Source organism: Gobio gobio, assembly GCF_949357685.1.
Source record: "Gobio gobio genome assembly, chromosome: 21".
NCBI classification, from domain to species: Eukaryota; Metazoa; Chordata; class Actinopteri; order Cypriniformes; family Gobionidae; genus Gobio; species Gobio gobio.
The window spans coordinates 15,774,330-15,796,843 of NC_137117.1; the positions used below are offsets into that span (position 1 = coordinate 15,774,330).

At 38.0% G+C, this 22,514-nt stretch overlaps 1 protein-coding gene across 3 annotated transcripts in view; it reads left to right on the forward strand.

Annotated features, from left to right (window-relative positions):
• The window catches only part of spryd3 (SPRY domain containing 3), an 80,446-nt gene that overhangs the window by 19,903 nt on the left and 38,029 nt on the right, over positions 1-22,514 (forward strand). For all 3 annotated transcript variants that reach the window (XM_079803636.1, XM_079803638.1, XM_079803637.1), the window contains exons 4-6: positions 175-299; positions 1,224-1,359; positions 4,922-5,110. In XM_079803636.1, the coding sequence (XP_079659762.1) occupies positions 175-299; positions 1,224-1,359; positions 4,922-5,110 (450 nt within the window). The remainder of the gene's footprint in view (positions 1-174; positions 300-1,223; positions 1,360-4,921; positions 5,111-22,514) is intronic.

Genomic DNA, 22,514 nt, shown 5'->3' on the forward strand with positions numbered 1-22,514 from the left:
ATCAGTGCCGCTCGTGACGCACACAACCGCTGGCATTTGCTTAGAAGTCCCTGAAAGATATCTTTTGCCCTTTAGTCATTTAAAAATAAACTGTCATAAAAAACTGATTTGCTCAGCTGTGCTGCACATATACTGACGCTCATGTGTTTTTAATGGTTTTTATGATATTTCAAGGTGACCATTATGGATACTGGAGTGAGAGGGACAATTGCTGTCGGGCTGGTTCCTCAATATTACAAACTTGACCATCAGCCCGGCTGGCTTCCGCACTCAATTGCTTACCATGCTGATGATGGGAAGTAAGTTCACTTTGAGAATTGCTACTTATTTTTTATTTATTTATTAAATGCCTACTTTTGCTGTTTATTGTCTATTATTATTATTATTATTTGGGGGGGGGGGGGGGGGGTATAAATATGCTATTTATAATATATCCAAATTTTTCACCCAATATTTATCATTTATAAAAACATTTCTTCAAAGTGCGTTAGTTTGTAACACTGTGTCTACACTAGGGATGGGCATTTTCCCAAAATATTGTTTTAGAATATTTGGGCTCATAAAAAACGTATATTCGAATATTCATTTATTTAAATTACGTTATTTTTTTTTATTCAAGTTGTCGTCACCATTTCTGAACGATTAGGCAATTGTGATCAAATAAAATCAACTTATTAACACGCTGCACAGCGCCACCCAGTGGATTTAGTTATAACTGCACATTTTAGAGGGATTTATCATGGATGCACTGCATTTACGGCCAGCAAAGCAACGCAGTAAAATTCAAATAGTGTTTTTATTTTTTGAATAGTAATTACAGATCGAATATTCGACTATTTTGTGCACACCCCTAGTCTACACCGGACGCGAGCGATTCGACAAAAGACAATAGAGCCCATTATAATCAGTGATGTTGTCTACACTGGATGCAGCGCAGCACCACACGACAAATCCCGGACAGTAAACTTGTGCCTCGTTCTATTTATGATGTACCCCAAACACTTGTGATACTTCTCATAGGAAGGATAAATGGATTTGCAACGGTCGCTTTGTCTCGTCTGTAGACAGCTTCTAGCTGTTCTGGCGCAATGCGTCAACGGTAGCGCCCGTTGTAGACATGGTGTAAGCTTTGTTTTGTTGAATTTTTGATTAAAGATCACTTCCTCTTTCCATGAACCTTTCCAGTTACAAGTCATAGATGACTTTACCTCTCCTTTTCACAGGCTGTACAATGGCAACCCTGTTGGTCAGCAATTCGGTCCTAAATGTAACCGGGGTGACCGAATCGGTTGCGGAATCTATGCAGACACTTTTGATGCCGGACTCGTCACTGTGTTCTTCACAAAGAATGGCAAGGAGGTGAGTCGCCATGCCTTGGTACCGAAGTCACAGCACAGTAGTGTTATCAAAAATATAGATTTTTCGATACATATCGATGCTGACATATTTGAAATGGCTCCAATACATGGTGGTAATGTCAGTATGGCAAAAATACAGTAAAACAATAATAATATTATGTTGCCACTATATTGCCAAAAGTTTTGGGACGCCTGCCTTTACATGCACATGAACTTTAATGACATTCCATAATTAATCCGTATTATTTCATATGGAGTTGGCCCACCCTTTGCAGCTATAACAGCTTCAACTCTTCTGAGAAGGCTTTCCACAAGGTCTAGGAGTGTGTTTATGGGAATTTTTGACCATTCTTATGGAAGCGCATTTGTGAGGTCAGGCATTGGACAAGAAGGCCTGGCTCACAGTCTCTGCTCTAATTCATCCCAAAAGTGTTCTATCAGGTTGAGGTCAGGACTGTGCAGGCCACTCAACTTCCTCCACACCAAACTCGCTCATCCATGTCTTTATGGACCTTGCTTCGTGCACTGGTGCACAGTCATGATGGAACAGGAAGGGGCCATCCCCAAACTGTTCCCACAAAGTCGGGAGCATGAAATTGTCCAAAATGTCTTGGTATGCTGACGCATTAAGAGTTCCTTTCACTGGAAGGGGCCAGGCCAACCCCTGAAAAACAACCTGAAACCATATTCCCCCCCTCCACCAAACTTTACACTTGGCACAATGCAGTCAGGCAAGTACCGTTCTCCTGGCAAAACCCAGACTCATCCATCATATTGCCAGACAGAGAAGCATGATTCTTCACTCCAGAGAACACGTCTCCACTGATCTAGAGTCCAGTGGCGCCATGCTTTACACCACTGCATCCAACATTTTACATTGCACTTGGTGAAGTAAGGCTTGGCTGCAGCTACTCGAACATGGAAAACTATTCCATGAAGCTCACTACGCACTGTTCTTGAGCTAATCTGAAGGCCACTCAAAGTTTGGAGGTCTGTTGCTATTGACTCTGTAGAAAGTTGCCGACTTCTGTGTACTGTGCGCCCCAACATGCATTGACCCCGCTCTGTGATTTTTTTTTGTTGTTTTTTTTTGGCAATTTGGCCATTTCTAATTATTGGGGGGGACTTGTCAACAATGGGTTGTCTCAGTTCATTTTAAGCACTAACGATCGCGGAGATATTCAAGCAGTTTAGCACTATAGCTTTCGTGTTCTAGTTTGTGATCACCTTTCTTTGAAAAGAAGTCAGTTACCAATTGTTTCCCCTCATTTTGTTTTCTTTCCTTCTCCTGTCTTTCCTTTCTTTTTTGGTGGTCTGATTTGGATTTCTTTGAGAGACATTTCTACAGCAGAAGTTTGCGCTCCACCAGATGCTCAACTAACTATCATAAACAAAATGCGTGCAGATGGACTACACCATTTGGCGCATTAGCAAGGGGTGGGACCGAGAGACCTTAGATAGTCTTTACTTTTTTGTATACAAAATGTAGTCAGTCAATCAAGTTATTCAGCCAATACACTAACTTTACATTTCATCTGACATTCATTATGAAATTGAATTAGGAAATGAAAATATCCAGGTAAAATAAAATATTTCCCAGACCTTTCAAGGGCCCTCTCTCCCCTTGGGGCCCTGGTAATCAGTATTGGTTTTACCCCCAGTCCGACGCCCCTGTCTGTGGCCATGGAAGTGATTGGAACACCTGAATTCAATGATTGGCTCATGAGACGAGACGAGTATTTTTAAGGAATCCTCAATGATGAAATGCATGACTAGAATTTTTTTTGCAGTTGCATTTGAAATGTTTTCACTTTTAACTCATCGTGTAATGAATGTCATTTCAGTTCTTCTTTCTGAGTATGAATTATCATGTGCAGTAAAAGACAACAATACTCAAGCACTGTAAAAGTTTTTGCACAAACTCAACTGACTGGCTTTTCTTTTTTTGATTGTGTCTTCAGACCTTAGAACTGCACATGATTTATGAAATTTTGACCTCCAACTGAACTCCTTACCACAAATTGATCATAGATCAAGTGCAACCATAATCAAAGTACTCAATATTCTGAATATTCAAAGTGCAAATAGAGACCATTTTTTACTTCAAGCATGATACAGAGCTAAGAGATGGTTAACTACACAGACAGCTTTCATATTGAGAGATATTCTCATGCCTCAGTGAGCCGCTTTCAAACCGCGGTAACGTATTGAAATCGCGTTTGAATGCGCGCTCGCGTTTGCTTTCAATTTCGTGATCGTGTGTACTTCTGTGAATGGGGCATGGTGGTGCTGAACGTACATTTTAAAATAGACATTTGTCTGACACTTCTGTTGTGCAACGAATCCTCCACCACGGCCCTGTCGGTCTTCAATTTGATTAGAACTACAAACGTGGATAAAAAGTGTTAAGAAACTACAAACATGGCGGCTTGAGTGATCAATTATCAGTATTTAACCTGATGAAAAGACATTTATTCAGTGTTATCCACATTATATTTCATCTGCAGCAGCATTGTGAACTTTTGTAATGAAACGTTTGGCCATTAACGTTTAAAATGCATCATTATATTTAAACTGCAAACACATGAGGAGAGTCTCTGCATTAAAGACCCACGAATGGCAGATCAACGTGCTGCTACATTTCTCTCTGATACAGTAGGAAATTAAATTTAATGTGGAGGATTTTAACTGTGACGATGATTGACAGGGCAGTTTAAACGGTGACGGGATGCACGCAAATAAACAACAGAGTCCGTTAAAGAGGACGAAGTAGTATGTCCCAAAGCTAGCATACTCTTCTGCTACACTTCTTCACAAAAAGGAGTACATACTGTTAGGTCGTAGTATAAGTAGGCAAATTGGGACGCAGCAATATTCTATCCTAACTTCACCCTCACACTCCGTCATGACAATATGACGCGAGACAGCTTTTCACCTCAACCTCATTTTAGCCTCGCGAGATCTCGTGGCACAAGATCTCATCACACCCCTATTAAACATATTTAATTCAATTAATACATTAACTAACTGTGTGATTTGTATATGTACATTTCTGAAATCCATAACTTGGACACAGTCACCTCTGATAACAGATCACTCTAAATTGTAACGTAGAAGCATGCATTTTCTGTAAAGATGCTTTGAAGCGACATGGATTGTGAAAAGCGCTGTACAAATAAATGTGAATTGAATTAATTACAAGTGTAAATTTTGACAGCCTTATGTAAAAATAATCAGACACCATATAGCTAAGCACATAAAATGTACATCAAACTATTAATTCTATAAACCATTGTGTGTAATGGTTTTGTTTATTACTCCATTATAGTGGTTACAAGAATCTATAGAGATAAAGTCTTTGAACACACAATAGTCTAGTCTTCTAATTGAGGGTTGTTTTCTGATGACTGGTTTTCCTGCAGGCCAGATAGCAGGGCCAGGAGTGATACAGACATCATTTCAAAGAGCAGTCTTTATTCTCAGTTATAATGTGCTGTAAAATAGTGGTTAACTTTATGGAATGCTTTAACAGAGCTCTCTTTATGTGTATGTGTGAATGGAAGGTGGGGTCAGTGGTGGTGCCGGTTGCTCCAGATGGGCTTTTCCCTGCCATTGGCATGCATTCCCTCGGCGAGGAGGTACGGTTGGACCTGCAGGCGGAATGGGGTTCAGAGGAGGAGGACAGCATCATGATGGTGGACAGCCATGAGGATGAATGGGCACGCCTGTATGATGTCAGAGTCAGCGGCACGGTGAGTGGGGGACTATCGAAAACCAGACCAAATGTGAAGCCAATTAGTTTCAGAATCATCTTTTAATCTACAGGCCCTTGGAAAATGTGACAAGTTGAGCGCAGGCATGGTGAAAGACTCTAAAGTAAACCAAATTTTACAGTGGTTTATTGGGAAGTCATATATGTTACGAATTAGTGGTGCTTGCTCAGGCAAGAATCACTGTTGCTGTTGCCATATTTAGGGTTAGGGATTGTAACAGGCCTCAAACCTCAACCATGTTGTGGAACTAATCCTGCACCAATCCTTGCATGGGCAGAAATGATGACGTTTTGCGGCTAGTTTCTAAGCAGTCAAATTGGCTCATAGATTTGCACTGATAGAGGAACATGATCCATATCTAGAGACTTTGTGATGCCATGTTTTGCACGGGGAAGAACCAGTCACATTTGCAATACCATGGTATTGCACTATATTTAGTTCCTAATAAAATAACCCAGAATAGTTTATTCCTTAGTGCCAATTACAGGGCATTGCACTCCACCACATATTTACATGGCAATGCAGTCAACCAGAGCACCGTGACTTGTTTTCCTGGTAAGAGAGGATGATAGCCATTGCCATAGAATTCTGATTACCACCCACATCTGCTTTTACTTGTAAAAATCAAGTCCTACTATATTCTTCTAAAAAGTTTGGGGTCAGTAAGATTTTAACTCCGGTTTCACAGATGAGGCTTAAGTGCTGGCCCAGATTAAAATGCATGTTTAAGCTGTTTTAACTGAAAGCAATTTGCACTGACATATCTTAAAATATGACACTGCCATTGTTTTGTCTCAAGATGCACACCAGTAATGTTTTTTTTTTCTAAGTCTCATTTATAAAAGCTATTTAAAGTCGCCATGAAATCAATTTTTTTTGGCTTTTAGGGTGTAGTCACACAAGGCACGGTTGTCTTGTACCGTGCCCGAGCGTGATTGTCACCGGGCACTGGTCTTATCTAGAGATGCTCCGATCAGCATTTTTGGGGCCGATCACCGATTACCAAGATCATGATCTGCCGATTGCCGATCACTGCCGATCACAGAATGGCAGGGGAATGGCAATCTTTTATCTACAATCTTGCAGAGTTTGCACTAGGCTTGCTACGATAGTCGGTGTTGCCGGTGTTACCGGTGTCCAGACTCAACACCGGTTACATCGCTTGCCCACCGTCTTTTTGATTTTTTTATAGTAATAAAATAATTTAGTTCAGTTAGTGAGTCTCGGCAGCGGCAGGAGTCATTCATCAGATTTAAGAGTGAGGAGCTGACTGAGATGATTGTGGAAGATTTGGTTTCAAAGCGAAACGTAAAAGCGCCTATTTAAGGGAGTTTGTCATTTGTTTTGTTGTTGTGTTTTTCATTAAAAATAATAGGCTAATGAACCCACAATTCAAGCAAACCGCAGCCGAATTGGCGCTAATTCAATACCGAAAGTAAAATGTGCACGGCCGCACAGAGCGCGCATTGTTTACTTTGGCCTGGCTCCGCAGTGCGAGCCTCCGCGCTACGCTGACTGCGCGCATTTATTTTTGCCGCGCGCACCGAGTATAAACAAGGCTTTACGGACGAACTGTTATTCATTCATGGCGTGCATCTCGATCATAGACTGATCAATGCTTGATCAGTGCCCTGACTACTGAACTAGGGAACTGATTGAGACGCACCCATGGCCTCACAGAGCGCGCATTTACAGACGAGCTGTCATTCACGGAGTGCGCGCACTGGCGCGTTTTCAGTTCAGAGCGGTCGTGTGCATGTTACTTTCGGTTAGATAGAATTAGTGATTTAAAAGCCTCTGCCGGTGATACCGGTATTACCGGTGTTGTCACACATCAATTAACCGGTGGGAAAATTTCCTCACCGTCACATCCCTAGTTTGCACCATTTGTAGAAATGAAACTAACTCTAAATTAACTGAGTCAAGATCTTGAAGAACCACCAAGTGTTTATTTTAGAAAATGAGATAACTTAAGGCTACTGTAGGCCATCTTTCCCAAATAAATGTATATAATAAATGAATATAATTATCTCACCTAAATATTTGATCATGCAGTGCATTTTTGTTTTTAAAAACAATTTTTCAGGTAGGTCTAACATTAGTATTGAGGTAAGAAATACTAAAGACATTTAATAAGAAATCAAATGTAAATTAATATTGGTCTTCCCTGAATAAATTCAATTAGATTAATCCTTACACTTAAGGTTGCAAAAGTTAGTCATTCAAGAGCAGTGAGTGTCATAAAGGTTCATCAAACAACACAAAACAAAGAGAAACTCAGAGACAGCAGCAGTTTATTCGACAGCTGTCACTTTAAGAGTGATCACGGATAGGTTACATGCAGTTGCACAAACGTTCACTCGCGAGTCACAATTTTTGTGGAAGCCATAAAAATAGAAATCTTTTAAAACATAATGTCTTTGCTTTCACTTTTGATCAATGTAATGTGTCTTTGTTGAACAAAAGTATACATTTCTTTAAATCTTACTGACCCCAGACTTTTGAACGATAGTGTTATTGCGATAAAATAAGCTCTGTGTTCTCAGCACTCAAGCCTTTTAGTGTTACTTTGATGTAATCCTTGCTTGAAGTATTTTGAGTCATCATCTCTCATCGGTTTGCCCCAATAAATTATGACATGAATGATGTGAATCCAGAAACCACACATTACTTTACTTCCTATAAGCCATTTACCAAGCTGACAATGTCATTCTTAGAAAAGAAAAAAACACCTGGAGGAACACAGTGATAGAGGAGTATGCCGAACCCAAGCGTGTGTGCCATTGTGACTGAGTGGATGGAATTGCTTGCTGGAGGCAACGTTTTTTCACCCATAATTCCTCAGAGTACTGTTTAGAGAAAGTTGAAAGGAACAAGCAGTCTTGCATTTGGGTTGGTTATGGAGCAAAGACCTCCCAATAGAGTGAGACTCCGGATCCAAAAGACCAAAAAGTGCAGGGTGCAGATGTTCTTCTGGGAAAAGAATGTGCGTCCATCATGCTCACCTTCCCATCTGATGCCCTGGACCTTCCGCAGCCTATTAATGCTTTACTGAGGTCATGAAAGCATACAGCATAAAGTGCCGCACTGTCGTTATGCTTTACTGGGCTGATGGCATGAACCGGGCAGCGCAGGCCAGAACTGGCACTAGACCAGCTTGTAAAAACTCAATAAGAGGACTTACGGGGTGCCAAGGAATCTTTTTGCCTGTTTAAAATGTGGTTGATGGTTTTCTCAGCTGTGTGCCTTCTCTGTGAGTCCTGTTGGCTCGGCGAGAAGGTGTCCCAAGACTTATAGACTCTGCTGATAAGGGCATGTTTTGACAAGATGCCGAATGCCCCATGGTTTAGTTTCCACATTAGTCACCATCAAGTAAGTTTTTTTGAGAATTGGTGATCTCACTACTAAGATGGATTTTGTGCAAAGCACTCGTCGCCATCAGCGGAATGCTAATAATAAAATGATTCGTTTGTAGGTTTGATAGCTGAGGTTCGTCGGGCAGCTTTTGACGATGCCTATCTCCTTGTCTTAAGGCACGATCTAACGTAAACCAAGACATAAAGTGTTCTTTAGCAGTCTATCACAAGAGTCCTTTTTGCGGTCTGTCTTCGACGTATCCAACATACTGTCTGCGGCTTTCAGAACTCCTCCAGTCATTCCCTCCATATATGGAGTAGCTCTCGACTTTCGGTGATAGTTTCTAGTAGGAACACATTTTCATACTGTGGTGAAATGAATTAGAAATGTCTGTCTTTCAGTAAGGCTTTGGAAAAACAAGTGCATTACAATATCAGTATAGATATCAACATCCGTATCTTTGTTAAATCGTCTTTGTTTATTTATCAAACAGTGCCAGCTGAGTTTTACGTAACTTTTATGTGATTTCTCTATAGAATGATGCAGTGAATTTGTTACAGGGACAAACCTTAAATGACCTGGATCAGATAATGGAAAAATTCACCCAAGGATGGAAGCTCTGTCATCATTTTAATCTCTTCGGAATACAAAAGGAGACATTAGCACATTTGCTCATTTAAACTTGGTGTGTCATCCTGGGATTGACGTCAATGGCACCAAACCCTATTGGTCCTATTGGTAATTGTGACTTGGTAAGCATGAACATGCAAAACTGGAAATTAGCATTTTAGGACATCTACTAAAAAGAATATGGTTTAGAATAACAATGGTGAGTAAATGATGACGGAGTTTTCATTTATGGGGGAATCATCCCTTTAAGTGCTCTTGCAGAAGTGATTACAGTTACACTAATTTGCCCTGTAAGGCAGTTCTACTTCTGTTCGTGTTTACATTCATTGCAATCACAGAGCCACCTCTGTTTAGATAAGAAAATAACACATTCTGACACGCTGCTAAATGCCATCATAGTGATCACAAACACTCCCTGATTTTTTTTATTCTACATGATTTGTCATCCGTCTTCATGCATGCGATAACAGGGAAATATTTTGATGTGTGATTCTTTGTTATAATAGATTGCGTGAGATAGATGTTTTTTTATATAACACTTACAAGAGCTCGTCATGGCTTTTCCTTCTCCTGAGCGCCCACATAGCCACAATAAACTTTATAACCTGTAAGTTTATGGAAACATAATGCAGTGCAGTTACTTCCTCATGTGGCTGTAATGACGGACAAAACATGTAGGTCAGAGAAACAATTCTCTGATATGTGCTGGTCTCAACCAGTGTTGGGTAAGTTACTCTAAAAAAGTAATTAATTACTTGTTGCTAATTACATCTTCAATAGTGTAATTAGATTACTGTACAAATGACTCTCTCCAAAAAGTATTTAGTTACTTATTACTAATTACTTTGTAAATCCTATATCAACCTTGACTAGTTAAGTAATTCAAGGATAGACATGCAACGGCTCTTTTAATTCATTCAAATAAATAAAATAAAACTACATAAATTATTCTTATTAACTGACCCAAGTATTACAAATGTGAAATGTGAAAAGGATACATACAAACTTTTACATTTTAAAGTTAGACTTTAATTTTGAATGTTAATTCCACTATTGTATTATATATATATATATATATATATATATATATATATATATATATATATATATATATATATATATATATATATATATATATATATATATATATATATATATATATATATATATATATTTGTCCTACACTCTATACACAGTATTTAGTTAAATTACATCAGAAGAAACTAATTAAATTATAGAAGAAATAAGAGTAATCCCTTACTTTACTTTTTCAAGGGAAAAGTAATTAAATTACAGTAACTAATTACTTAGTAACTAGTTATACCGAACACTGGTCAAAACTCTCGTAACTCCTATTTGAATTTGATTTTGGTAAAATGTTAATTTGACAACACATGCAAATGTCTGACCATTTATAAAGTCACAATATCAACTTTGGCAACACAGTGTTTAATTATTTAAAAATGTGTTTTTATCCATTTCCTGAAAAATAGTATTGTTTCTGCCCGACAACGATGATATTTACATAGTATTGTACCATTCAAAAGTTTGGGGTCAGTGAAATTATTTTATTCCGCAAGAATACATTGATCAGAAGTGACAGTAGACATTTATAATGTTACAAAAGGTTCTTTTGAACTTTAATCAAAGAATGCTGAACAAAAATATATCATGGTTTCCACAGAAATATTAAGCAGCACAACTATTTTCAACATTGATAATTGGGATGGAACGGTATGAAAATTTCACATCACGATTATAGTGACCCAAATTATCATGACAGATGCACCCACTGAAAACATTTTTATAAGTTTTATATTTCAAAATCAACAAATAAAACAAGCAGCTCTATGCACTTTTTTTTAAGCAAGATTCTATTCTGTGGCATTTGCTTCCTTATAATGGCCTTCATCAATAGCAACGCATTATAACAGCGCACATGCACGTATCACAACGGACGTGTTCTCTCGTTTCATTCAAATGCAACTTGTGTCTCTGTTTTTTATTGTATTGAAAATTAAATCATTGGACTTTACTATTAATACTACTATAATTATTGCTATAGCTTCTCGTCATCATCTGGGAGCATGTCTGGACAATTGTTGTGTACACTGTACAAAATGGATTTATAAACATGTGAGATTTAAAACATTAATCTCAATTCAGTGTGTCCCCGTAATTATTTATGTGGTAAAGAAAATCTGTGTAATAAGTGTGCATCGAATATACATTAGTATCCCTTAAATGTCACCTTAGTCTTGTCTGAACTTGTTTGTTCGTCTTTGGCTCAAAACCACTTGCTGCTTTCGTGGAAGCTTCACGTTATTATTTCCCAGACTGAGGTCAAAGTCCACTTGCCTTGCGTTTGCAGTTTTGAAGTGTTTCCCCCTATTGCAGCGACTTTCTTCTGGCATGTTCTGCAGACAGGGTGACCATACTCAATTAAGTTTCCCTCAGGACTTTTGTAAAAGCCAAAATATGACCACACCTCAGATTAGGTCCTTTTAGAAGGCCTTCAGCCATTTCTTCTCATTCAAAAAAACAACGTTGACGCTGGCTTTTTTTTCTTTTACCGCGAGTTTTCAAAATCATGATAATCTAACAAGTTTTAATGATAATTCAATTTTAAACGATTTTAGTAACCGTCAGTACATTTTATCATACCATCCCTAATTGATGATAATAATAAGAAATGTTTCTTATTAGCATATTAGAATAATTTCTGAAAGATCATGTGACACTGAAGACTGTAGTAATGCAGAAAATGTAGCTTATTTTAAAATGTAATATTTCACAATACTACTGTTTTACTGTATTTTTGATCAAATAAATGCAGTGAGCTGAAGAGACAAAAACATGATTATTGTTTCTTTGCACAATCCGGGATATCACGCAGATCACTGCTGTCCAGATCAGATAATTGTTTTCGGTGGAAGATTGTTTTCACAGATGAACTCTGGGACACTGAAGATTTGCTGACTCCTTCACTTCTCTTTCCAGTTAGCCTGGGTAAAGCCACTAATTAGCCCATTCCCATCTCATTTAAGTGGTCTTTCTGGGTTATTCTGGAAATTCTGGGTTAAATTTAGCATTCGTTTTTACTGGATCTGGCAACTTTAAACAGTACTATGTCTGCCGCCTTTTCTGGTTAAAGTGAAGGATGAAAACAATCACATCATCAGAAAGAGATAATTGCAATCAAATGATATGGAAAATGGTGGATTAGTATGATTTACTCAGACCCATAAATCGTGATGTATGTAGCCAACATCTACATCATGCAGTCTCGCATTAAGCAAAATTGAGCAATGAATTGTCACACATAGGTCACCGCTGCTTTTGTATGAGTGTTCGTGTTATGAGGAGGCGTTTGGCTGGCGCCGCTGTGTACGTGCGGTTCTATGCGAACGCATGGCAGAGATCAGTTTAGCTGTTACTACAGCAGAGCCTCTGCCCACCACCGACTAATCTCCCTACGGCTCTGCGGCCGCCAGACAGCAACCTGGACTACTGCTCACTTTACACGGCATGCACACACACATATCACGTCCACACCAATGCTAGCTTGCACATACTCACTTCCACTGCCTCTTTTATACTCATGCATGCGCATACACTGACTCACACACACGCTTATGAGCTGGTTGGGAGTGATAATGTCTGAGAATGCTGGCTTCAGAGCAAAGATTTATGGTCATAGCCTCTTTGGCCCTTTGTCTATGAGAAACAGGTTTTTTTTTTAAAAACGCTTCAGCTCAGAGTGTTTGTGGTTTCATCAGGCTTGGCAGTGTTGCTGAGTGTCTGAAACTGAAGGGGTGACTCAAAGGGTTCGGCCCATTACTGTACATTCCCCCGTTTCAGTCAGAGAAATGATTTAATCTTAATGTTGTGCACAAGAGCACGAATGACAGTCCTCAAGCCTTCTGGCACTGTAGATGTGACTGTGGCCTGGTTAATTCTGGGTAGGCTTTTGGAGCCACACTCATACAATTAAGTCTGGACGGGAATTCACTATTCATTATCGTTATGGCCGGTTTAACTGTATTACTGTAACACTAACCACTGTCAGGCGTGTTTCATAGTTTCATCTCGAATAGGCAACCAGGGACATCTGTTCCTGTTCTGCTCTTCTTCTTCTTTTTTTTTGTGCATAACATCCCTACAGCGCAGTTGGATACAGTTTTCTGTATTTCCATTCGGTTCGGAGTTCATCTGATGAACCTTTAGTGTCCATATCAATGGACTGTCTTTTTGGTTAGCCTGAGTTCATCTGTTTCCCACAACAGAACGGTTTCAATTGAAACTCAGTGTGTGAGAACACTGGGACATCACTTTAGCCCTCAAACGGAACATGAAAGTGTGAGAAATAAGGAAACGATGACTTATCTGTAGCAGGGAGAGGCTGTTAACCTGCTTTAACATGTCATTTCCGTTGGGTTTGCATCCTTTTTTATAAAAACAAGTAAAGATGCAACGATACCACTTTTTCCAGAGCCAGCCGATACCGATTCATTGTTGATTCAAATTCATTGCATTTGTAATTTGTAAATGTATTAGGTAGAGAAACCAAATGCTAAGGATTTTTTTACTGGCCTGGTTGAGTCAGTGGTTCAAATGTTTATATACCAGTGAAATGTCACAATTCTCTATTACATTTTTTTATACTACAGCAAAAACTACTATCTGTACTATAATGTACATTTTAAAACATTATTAAATAAACAGTCAGTAATTAAATATAAACAAATAATCAAATTACAAATAGCTCAAATGATTCAATATAAGATACAAATGAAATATGAAATATTGCTTTTCATGTTTTCAGGTAGTTATAACAGTAGTTTTCAGGTACAGAATTTGAATAACTAATCATATGGAAAAATAACTGCATATAATCTTCACTCTATAAATTAAATATAGATTTATCATTACTAAAGTTACAAAAATCATCCAGTCAAGAGACAGACACACAGCAGGAATAGAATAGACAGTGAAGCCTGAGCTCATACACGGGCGGACCTCGATCACCCGACACTGTTACTACACAGCTCTGGGAGATCTAGTGAGAAGAAAGCGTTCGAATTCGCCACAGAATTAATAACATCACTACTGCGAGCTCTACTGGGAAGTGCTCGGCGCAGGATTCTGTTATAAACCATAGATATCAGATCAAACAGCGCTGATGTGGAAACCAGGAGAAACCATTATTGTATGAACAAAGTTAAGGGGTTTCAGTCCACAAATCGTAATCATTCACCATGGATTTAATGTAGTATCACCCCATGGTATAGTGGCAGAAATAGTCAAATATATATTTTTTACATTATTCATGTCTTGAGAGTGCAATTCAAGGACTTTCAAGTGCTTCACACTTTTTCCAGCATTTAAAAGCTCTGAATATTATCCAATTTTAATGTTATTTAATATGATGATTTGTAAAGTTAAATGTTTAAAGGTGTATGCCACTTTGTGGCAAACAAGCACTTTTATTTTAAAAAAAGACATGAAATTGCCACTATAACCAGTAGATGGTGACAGAGGAGCACTTATTAGCAATTTCGTCTCCTTCATATATGGAAAAAAAGTAGGAAGTCACAAAGTCTCATGAAAACAAACTTTTCTCCAAATTGTGACTAAATTACCCAGAAAACAGGGTTTTTGCACATTACTATTGTTAATAACTTAGTGGCGCTGGTGCCACTACTCTCAAATGTTAGTCTGAAGCCCCGAGACCAACTGAATTTCATGTCACTTAAGGCATCACCAATTAGGATAATCGCCAAGAATGGCATTTTTACTTAATTTTGTGTGAATTTCTGGACGAGCGCTTTGAATGTTTGCACACAGTAAACTTTTTGTCCTGTAATAATGTAGGGAGCCACTCGTACATAAGTCATGTATGTGTTCAAGTTTTACTTGCATATACTATTTATTTTTAATCCAAAAGTATGCATGTGTGCTGATTGAGCGATCAGCAATCAAGAGCATGAAACTGAACTGCGCGCTCTCTCCCTCTCTCTCTCTACCCTCAGTTAACGTTAGTAATATATGCATTGTTTTACCTTATTTGCTATTTACATATACGACAGTACTACACACTTCAGTGATGTTAAAAAATGGATGTGCTGCACGCTTAATCCACTCAGCGTTCTGCTTATCAGCTTGCACACACCAGGCGTAAAAATTGTATTTGTTTAACATTCTATTAATTTTATGCATTTACGTCATATACATCCTTTTCGGATATATCCATTCGGCTCTCTGTTTGCTCTATTGTCTGTGTTTCTTTGTCACAAGCACTGAAGTATGGTACATGCTGCGTGGTATTGGTTGTTGGTATCCGAGCATTTTAATGAGTACGAGTACACAACTGGTATCGGTGCATCCCTTAAAACAAGATAATATTACTGTCAAATAACATGTAAAGAAAAAAGGAAAAAGGCCTAATGTTTATATGGCATCAAAAATAGTTTTAGCGTGATGCTGGTCAAGTCTGCAGGTTAAAGTTCAAACTAAGACTTTAGAGACCATTGATTGGTTCTGGTTGTTCTTGAAGCTTAGCAGGTGGAAATTTAGCTCTCAGCAGTTATGATCTTGTAACCAACTTTAGAAATGTTTAGCATTCGGGGCTAGAAACCAGAGGCTTCTGATTCAATACCCATAAGATCCATCACCATTGTGTCTTGAGCAAGGCGTTCAACCCCAGGTTAACCCGAAGTTCTCAGCACCATTCTGTTGTGATATCACATGAAAGTTGCGAAAATTGATAAATTCCAGACCTTGTCGGAAACACAACAGTGATCCTCATTGCGGCAGATTTTTGGGTAAGGAAATATTTGTGACTACTAATATTCAGGGTTTTTTGTTTCTAACTTCTGTTTAATTTTACAACAATGTCCGATTCTTATAGCCAACATTTTTTACAGCATGCATTAATCTTTGTAATGTTAATTAAAATAGTTCATTCTTCATTTATGTTAGTTGACAGTACATTAACTAATGTTTACAGAGACAACTTTTGATTTTCAAAATGTATTAGTCACTTTTGATGTTGATATTAAATAAAAATGAATAAATTGTGCCCATGTACTGTTCATTATGTCATCTTAACTAATAGAATCTTAAAATAAACTTACCAAAGAAATGACCAATTAAAATGTCATTTAAGAATTTCGTCATCATTTTTTGAAGAATAAAAATCTGGTTAAAAGTGAATAACATGCTCTGAAAATCCTTCTACATTTTTTTTTTTTTTTTAGTGAGCCGTTACAGTTTTGGGTATTGACAGAAAGGTCAAATATGTAGCAGACTATTTTTAACCCCTCCATAATTTCAGCATGAACTAATAAAAAAGAAACCAAAAGAATTTATCTATTCTTTTTTTTTTTTTTTTGATGTGTGCAAAGCCATCTAAGTATGTTAATGTCTTTTATCACGCTATGTCCAACAGCAGCAGTACTTTGGCATGAGTGAATGATTGTGGTTGGGCAACATCTTCCTTGCTGCAATAACTGGTAGAGATAGTTGGATTTATTAAAAGGTGATGAAAGACTCCACAGACCAGGCCACCATTGAGATTTCCAGCTAAACACTGTTGGTCTTATTTTGAAGAAATGCGTTGGGCTCAGTTTTGATTACATAATATTCTGAGTTTGCATTCCCCTGTCTTTATTCATGTTGAGTAAATTCCTGCTCACATTTAGTCTAGAACTACAATAACCATCATGTTCACACAGCGCACACAACACATTAGGGCTGCTCGATTATGGAAAAAATCATAATCACGATTATTTTGGTCAATATTGAAATCACGATTATGTAACACGATTATTTCATGTTTCATTTTATGACTTTGGGAATGTGTTGTATTTATTAAAAATACACCTTTCAACAATTCAATTGAAATTGTAACATTTGTTGTACTTTTTGAACTATTAAAATAAATAATATAACATATTCAAATCAAAGTATAAAAGTATTCACGTAAAAATGATAATCACAAATAAATAAGATAAACAATATGGTTCGGCTAGATATGCTTTTCAGGTACGTCTAACATTAGTTTTCAGGTACAGAAATGTCTCAAATGTAAAATAACATTGCATATTTGAGTGCATAAATTAAAGATTAATCCTATTAAACTTACAAAAGCTATTCAATCCGGATCGGATATGCGTCGTCTTTCTCGACTGTATAAAGTTCACTTAAGGCATATACAGACTATGTCTGCTAAGATACTCATCAAGATGGACATGTTGACATACGTTTTGTGTGAGTTTGTCCGTTCAAGAGCAAGACTTGAAAGAGAACTCAATATTTGCGCGCTGAGAGACGTGTGCGCGCTCTCGGATGATACATTATCAGATACAGATACATTTTCTCACAGCGCGCGGCTTCTCATTCGCGTCTTCTGGCACTAAACCCGGGTGATGACGGGGAAAACGACTGGTCATATTCGAACATACGACAGCACTCGCATGCATTGAACAAAGTTTACAAAGAGAGAATTATTTGAAAAATATGAGGGGGAAAAAAGGACGTTTACACGGCATCCCTGCTCTCGTCAGTTTTTGTTTCTATATTAGATTGTCATAGGTCACTCTGTTTAATTTTCAAGTGGTTAAACAAATTCGTGGTGTTCTCTTGCGTTGCAGACACTACATGTAGCAAATCTTGCACGTAACATGTTTTTGCTCGTCGTCTGATTCCTCGAAGCCAAACTGTTCCCAGACAACGGAGTTGGTTTTGCCTTTTTTGCTCACCAAACGCTGCTGTAACTGCCCTCCTTCTGCCATCTTTACTCGCGCAGAGTTTTTAAATTCCAGCGGATGATATGCACACGAGACTCCCGATCTGAGAGAGATTGTGGCTTCGGGAGGGGCGGATGAGCGCATGCGCGTTTCATTCAGAACGCAAGGCAAAATAATCGTTTTTTCTCGATTGTACTATTTTGGTGATCGTTGGGAGGCAAAATCGAAATCGAAATCGAAATTCGATTAATTGCACAGCCCTACAACACATCAGCACTTACTCCCGATTTCTCTCAACATGGGGACAGGAAAGGTGTCAGTCAATACATAGGAAAGAAAAGTAACTTGTACTTATTTTAAAAAGTGACTATTAAAAAAGTAAAATAATGCATTACTTGTTACATGAAAAAAAGTAATCTGATTACACAACTCACATTACTTTTAATGCGTTACCCCCAACGCTGGTAATTTAAAGGGACAGTTCACCCAAAAATGAAAATTACCCCATGATTTACTCACCCTCAAGCCATTCTAGGTGTGTATGACAATCTTCTTTCAGACGAATACAATCAGAGTTTTATTAAAAAATGTCCTGGCTCTTCCAAGCTTTATAATGGCAGTAAATGGCAGGCCAAAATTTGAAGCCCCAAAAGGTGCATCCATCCATTATAAAAGTAATCCACACGGACCCAGGAGGTTAATAAAGGCCTTCTGAAGCGAAGCAATGCGTTTGTGTAAGAAAAATATCCATATTTAAAACTTTATAAAGTAAAATATCTAACTTCCTCCAGACCGCTTTCATATTCAACTTACGGAAAAAGTGTAACTGACGCGACGTATAACATAGGACGTAGCGTAGGCGTTTTCAACTGCGAGAGGCGTTACGCTCTCTTTGTAAGTTGAATACGCATGCAGCTCAAACAGCATTAATAACTATGATTGGGACTGTCATAATATTACATAACATTTATAATGAGAACACTATTGTAATAAAACATGAATTCTTTGGGTTTAGTTGCTATGTTTTAGTGTTACGAGAAAAGCACATTCACAACAGGAGTTTCACATTCTACTTCACGCAATTTAGTTCAAATGCACTTAAATATCTGATTAATCTCAAGTAGGATGCATTTGGTTTCGTTAATTAGCCTGCTAACAAAGTGCTTCAGTTTCCCAGTGTTCATTCAGCTCAAACAGCAATGCTGTTATATGAAACCATAATATTAATTTGAGATGTGTCAGGGATAAATACAATTTGTTGATGAAAATGATACGAGAAAAATAATATTGCTAGTTATTATTCATAATGCATCAATTATTTTTCTCGTATCATTTTCATCAACAAATTTTATTTATCCCTGACACATGCATTTTGATTCTTTATAAGTAATGTTGTCCACTTGTTTGACTTATTGACTTGTTTGCATTATTTGGGCATTTTTTTCCATTTATTTGCAAGGCAATAGATTTTGTTTTTAATAAAGAAAGTTGGTCATAGTAGTGTAAAATTAATTTTAAAACTTACACTGGTTTAAACTAGGCTACTGTATTGTATATGTTTGATTTATGTTAAAGTGCTTGGAACATGGCTTTTTTTAATGGTGAGACTTTTGTTTTGTAATCAGGCTCTCAAAAATTATATAAATTTAAATTTAGATTTATTGGTTTTCAAATATAAAGAATTATCAGTCAAAATGTTCATATCGGTGCATCCCTAATGTTGACAACATTGAAAATTATCCAGACAAATGGGGAAGGGTTTATAAATCTGTATCTAGCAGTTTATTAGCCCAGGTAGCTTACACTGCACCCTAAGCCATAAATATTAAATAGCCATCAACAGATGCTTTACATTACTTATGGCTTGGCTGCTGTCAAAGTTATTTTCAAAGAAAGTCGATTCACTCGGTGGCCATATTTAAAATGCCTCTGGGCATCCAAGAACAAGTCCTATCTACTTGAATGGGGGAATCTAGAACCGGAGCTTCTAGTGGCAGCTGCAGTGACGGGATGACTTTACCAAATGGCGATTGGCACTTTTATTTAGAAGGCTGGACTTGTTTTGCCATATTGCACGTTGTACTTTGTACTGAGTGCACTGTTAAATCTAAAGCCTTTAAAATAAAAATAAAAAATAAGATGTTGCAGTCTCATAAAAAAAAAAAAAATCAACATTTAGGGCAAAAGGCTGAGAAAATAGCATTTTTGTCAACGACTACGTATGGATGGGATTTAGAATGATGATCAAAACAGATTGAGCAGATGGAGTCCATCAACACCCCCAATGCTTCACAGCTCGTCCTGGGTCAACATTTCATGCGGTGCAATTAGGCAGTTTTGATTTATATGCTGTTTAATGTTGATGACCGCATTATTTTACATATGCTATCGCTTGTTTCTGCTTCTTCTTATCCAATGTTTTGATCAGAAGATTCAGCTCTCTTTCAGACAATGCTTAATAGCGCCCCCTGCCGTATAACAGTGAAAACATGGGAACTTAGAAAATTCTGTCAATGGCAGGGAAAGAGTTAAATAAAAGGGATAGTTCACCCAAAATTTCATAATTTACCCACTCTCATGTCGTTCCAAATCTCAATGGCTTGCTTTCTTCTGCAGAACACAAAGATATTATGAAGAACTTTTGGGTCCAAAACAATATTAAACCCCATTTACTTTGATTGTAGAGAAAAAAAAATATCACTAGGAAATTATCTTCTTTTATCCTTTTTTTGGTATCCCTTTAAGCTTCTTTTTCCTAATGCAGGGCTCCTTCAGAAAGTCATGCTGTTTTCCACAGCCAGGAGCGGCACAATTATCTTAATCTTTTTAACTTGTCTTGGCGTCTTAAAAACGTGCTAGAGAGGCATGCACTAATGGTCAAAGACATCCGTCAAGTGCATATTTACGTAGAAAAATAATTAAAAACAGTGCAGACTGACATGTTTTTGCTTTCTCGCAGCTAGACACAGCTGAGTGGACGTGATGTGCTGAACTTCTTTTAACTTGAAATCAAGGCGTAGTCAGATGAACAATTGTGTCCTATCTGAACGACCTCTAAATGTACCTTTTTGTGTGTAGGAACAGTGGCTGTTCTGCTGCTCCTTTATTATTTGACGTGCTGGGCACCAGTGAGCAGGTCATAGAGATGATGATGTGAAAGTAGACATTGATGCATTTCTGTGGAAGCAATTATGTGCATTGTGTAATGTCAAAATGTGCAGAAGAGAACATGTCGTTCTTATAACTTTATATAGTTTGAGTTTTGAAACTAAAGGTGCGGTCACATTTTGTGAGCATAAAGGTCCATTGTCACTACTGTAGAATTTACATATTAGTCACATTCAAACCAAGCCTTCTGTTGATCACCACAGCGAATTCACGTGACTTACTTGAACATGATGTCAAATTGGCATGAGGAAATCTTTCGCTCTCACAGGAAATGTACAATTATCAATTCCTACTGAAATGAATGGAATTCGTCCTGTAAAATTTTGCACAACAACAGTAAATGTGACTCCACCATTACAATGTGTTTTTATAGTACACAATCTAAAGGAAATTCGATTCTTTATCTCACAACCCCTTTACTCTTAAAAAAAAAAAGATTGGATGAGGATGTTCCCACCACGTCTTGTCCTAAAAACATTTAAAGGGTACATAACTAAACACACCCAGTTTCTGCCAATCATGTTAAAATTGAGTACCTATAGAGTAGGGGTGCTCCGATTGATCGGCATCCAATCTCGATCGGTCGATAATCGCTTTGGGATGATTGATCAGCGATCTCCAAAAAGGCCGATCTCATGAACCGATCGCATGCTGACGACACATAAAACCCGCACCTGCCGTGAGAGCGAGGGCATGATATGCAGCGACACGTCTCATTCTCTTTCCAGCGCGGGTAAAATAATTATAATGCTGAAGGTGAGGTACAATTCATATTTCTATATTAAATAACTCACACAGTCATTTGAAAACTTTCTGTGGGACGTAAGTCCACAAACAGCGCGCGTGAATCACCGCGTGCGCGCGCGCTCTCTCTCCCTCCCCCTTTCAAAATGCTCAAATGGCTTCACATCAGCGCATCGCATGTGCACTAAAATCGAGCTGCACAGTTGACACAGGATTTGCCACTTTGCACAATCGAGGCAGTGTCGCATCGTCACTAAAGTTTATCATTTGCATTTATTTTTAAGTCTTGCCAGTGTTCAAACCACGCTCGCGCGCACGGTCTGAAGAGACACACACACACACACACACACACACACACACACACACACACACACACACAGGCCATCTCACAAAAAGCTTGCGAGTACAAATTGCGCTGAAATGGTCAGATACACACAAATGTATGTACTAAATTACCGTCTTGACGAGTGTGCACGTAAACCCCGTTGTGACTCGCGAGTGAACGTTTGTGCAACTGCATGTAACCTATCCGTGTTCGCTCTTAAAGTGACAGCTGTCGAATAAACTGCTGCTGTCTCTGAGTTTCTCTTAGTCTTGTGCTGTTTGATGAACCTTTATGACACTCACTGCTCTTGAATGACTAACTTTTGCAACCTTAAGTGTAAGGATTAAAATAATTTAATTTATTCAGGGAAGACCAATATTAATTTACATTTGATTTCTTATTAAATGTC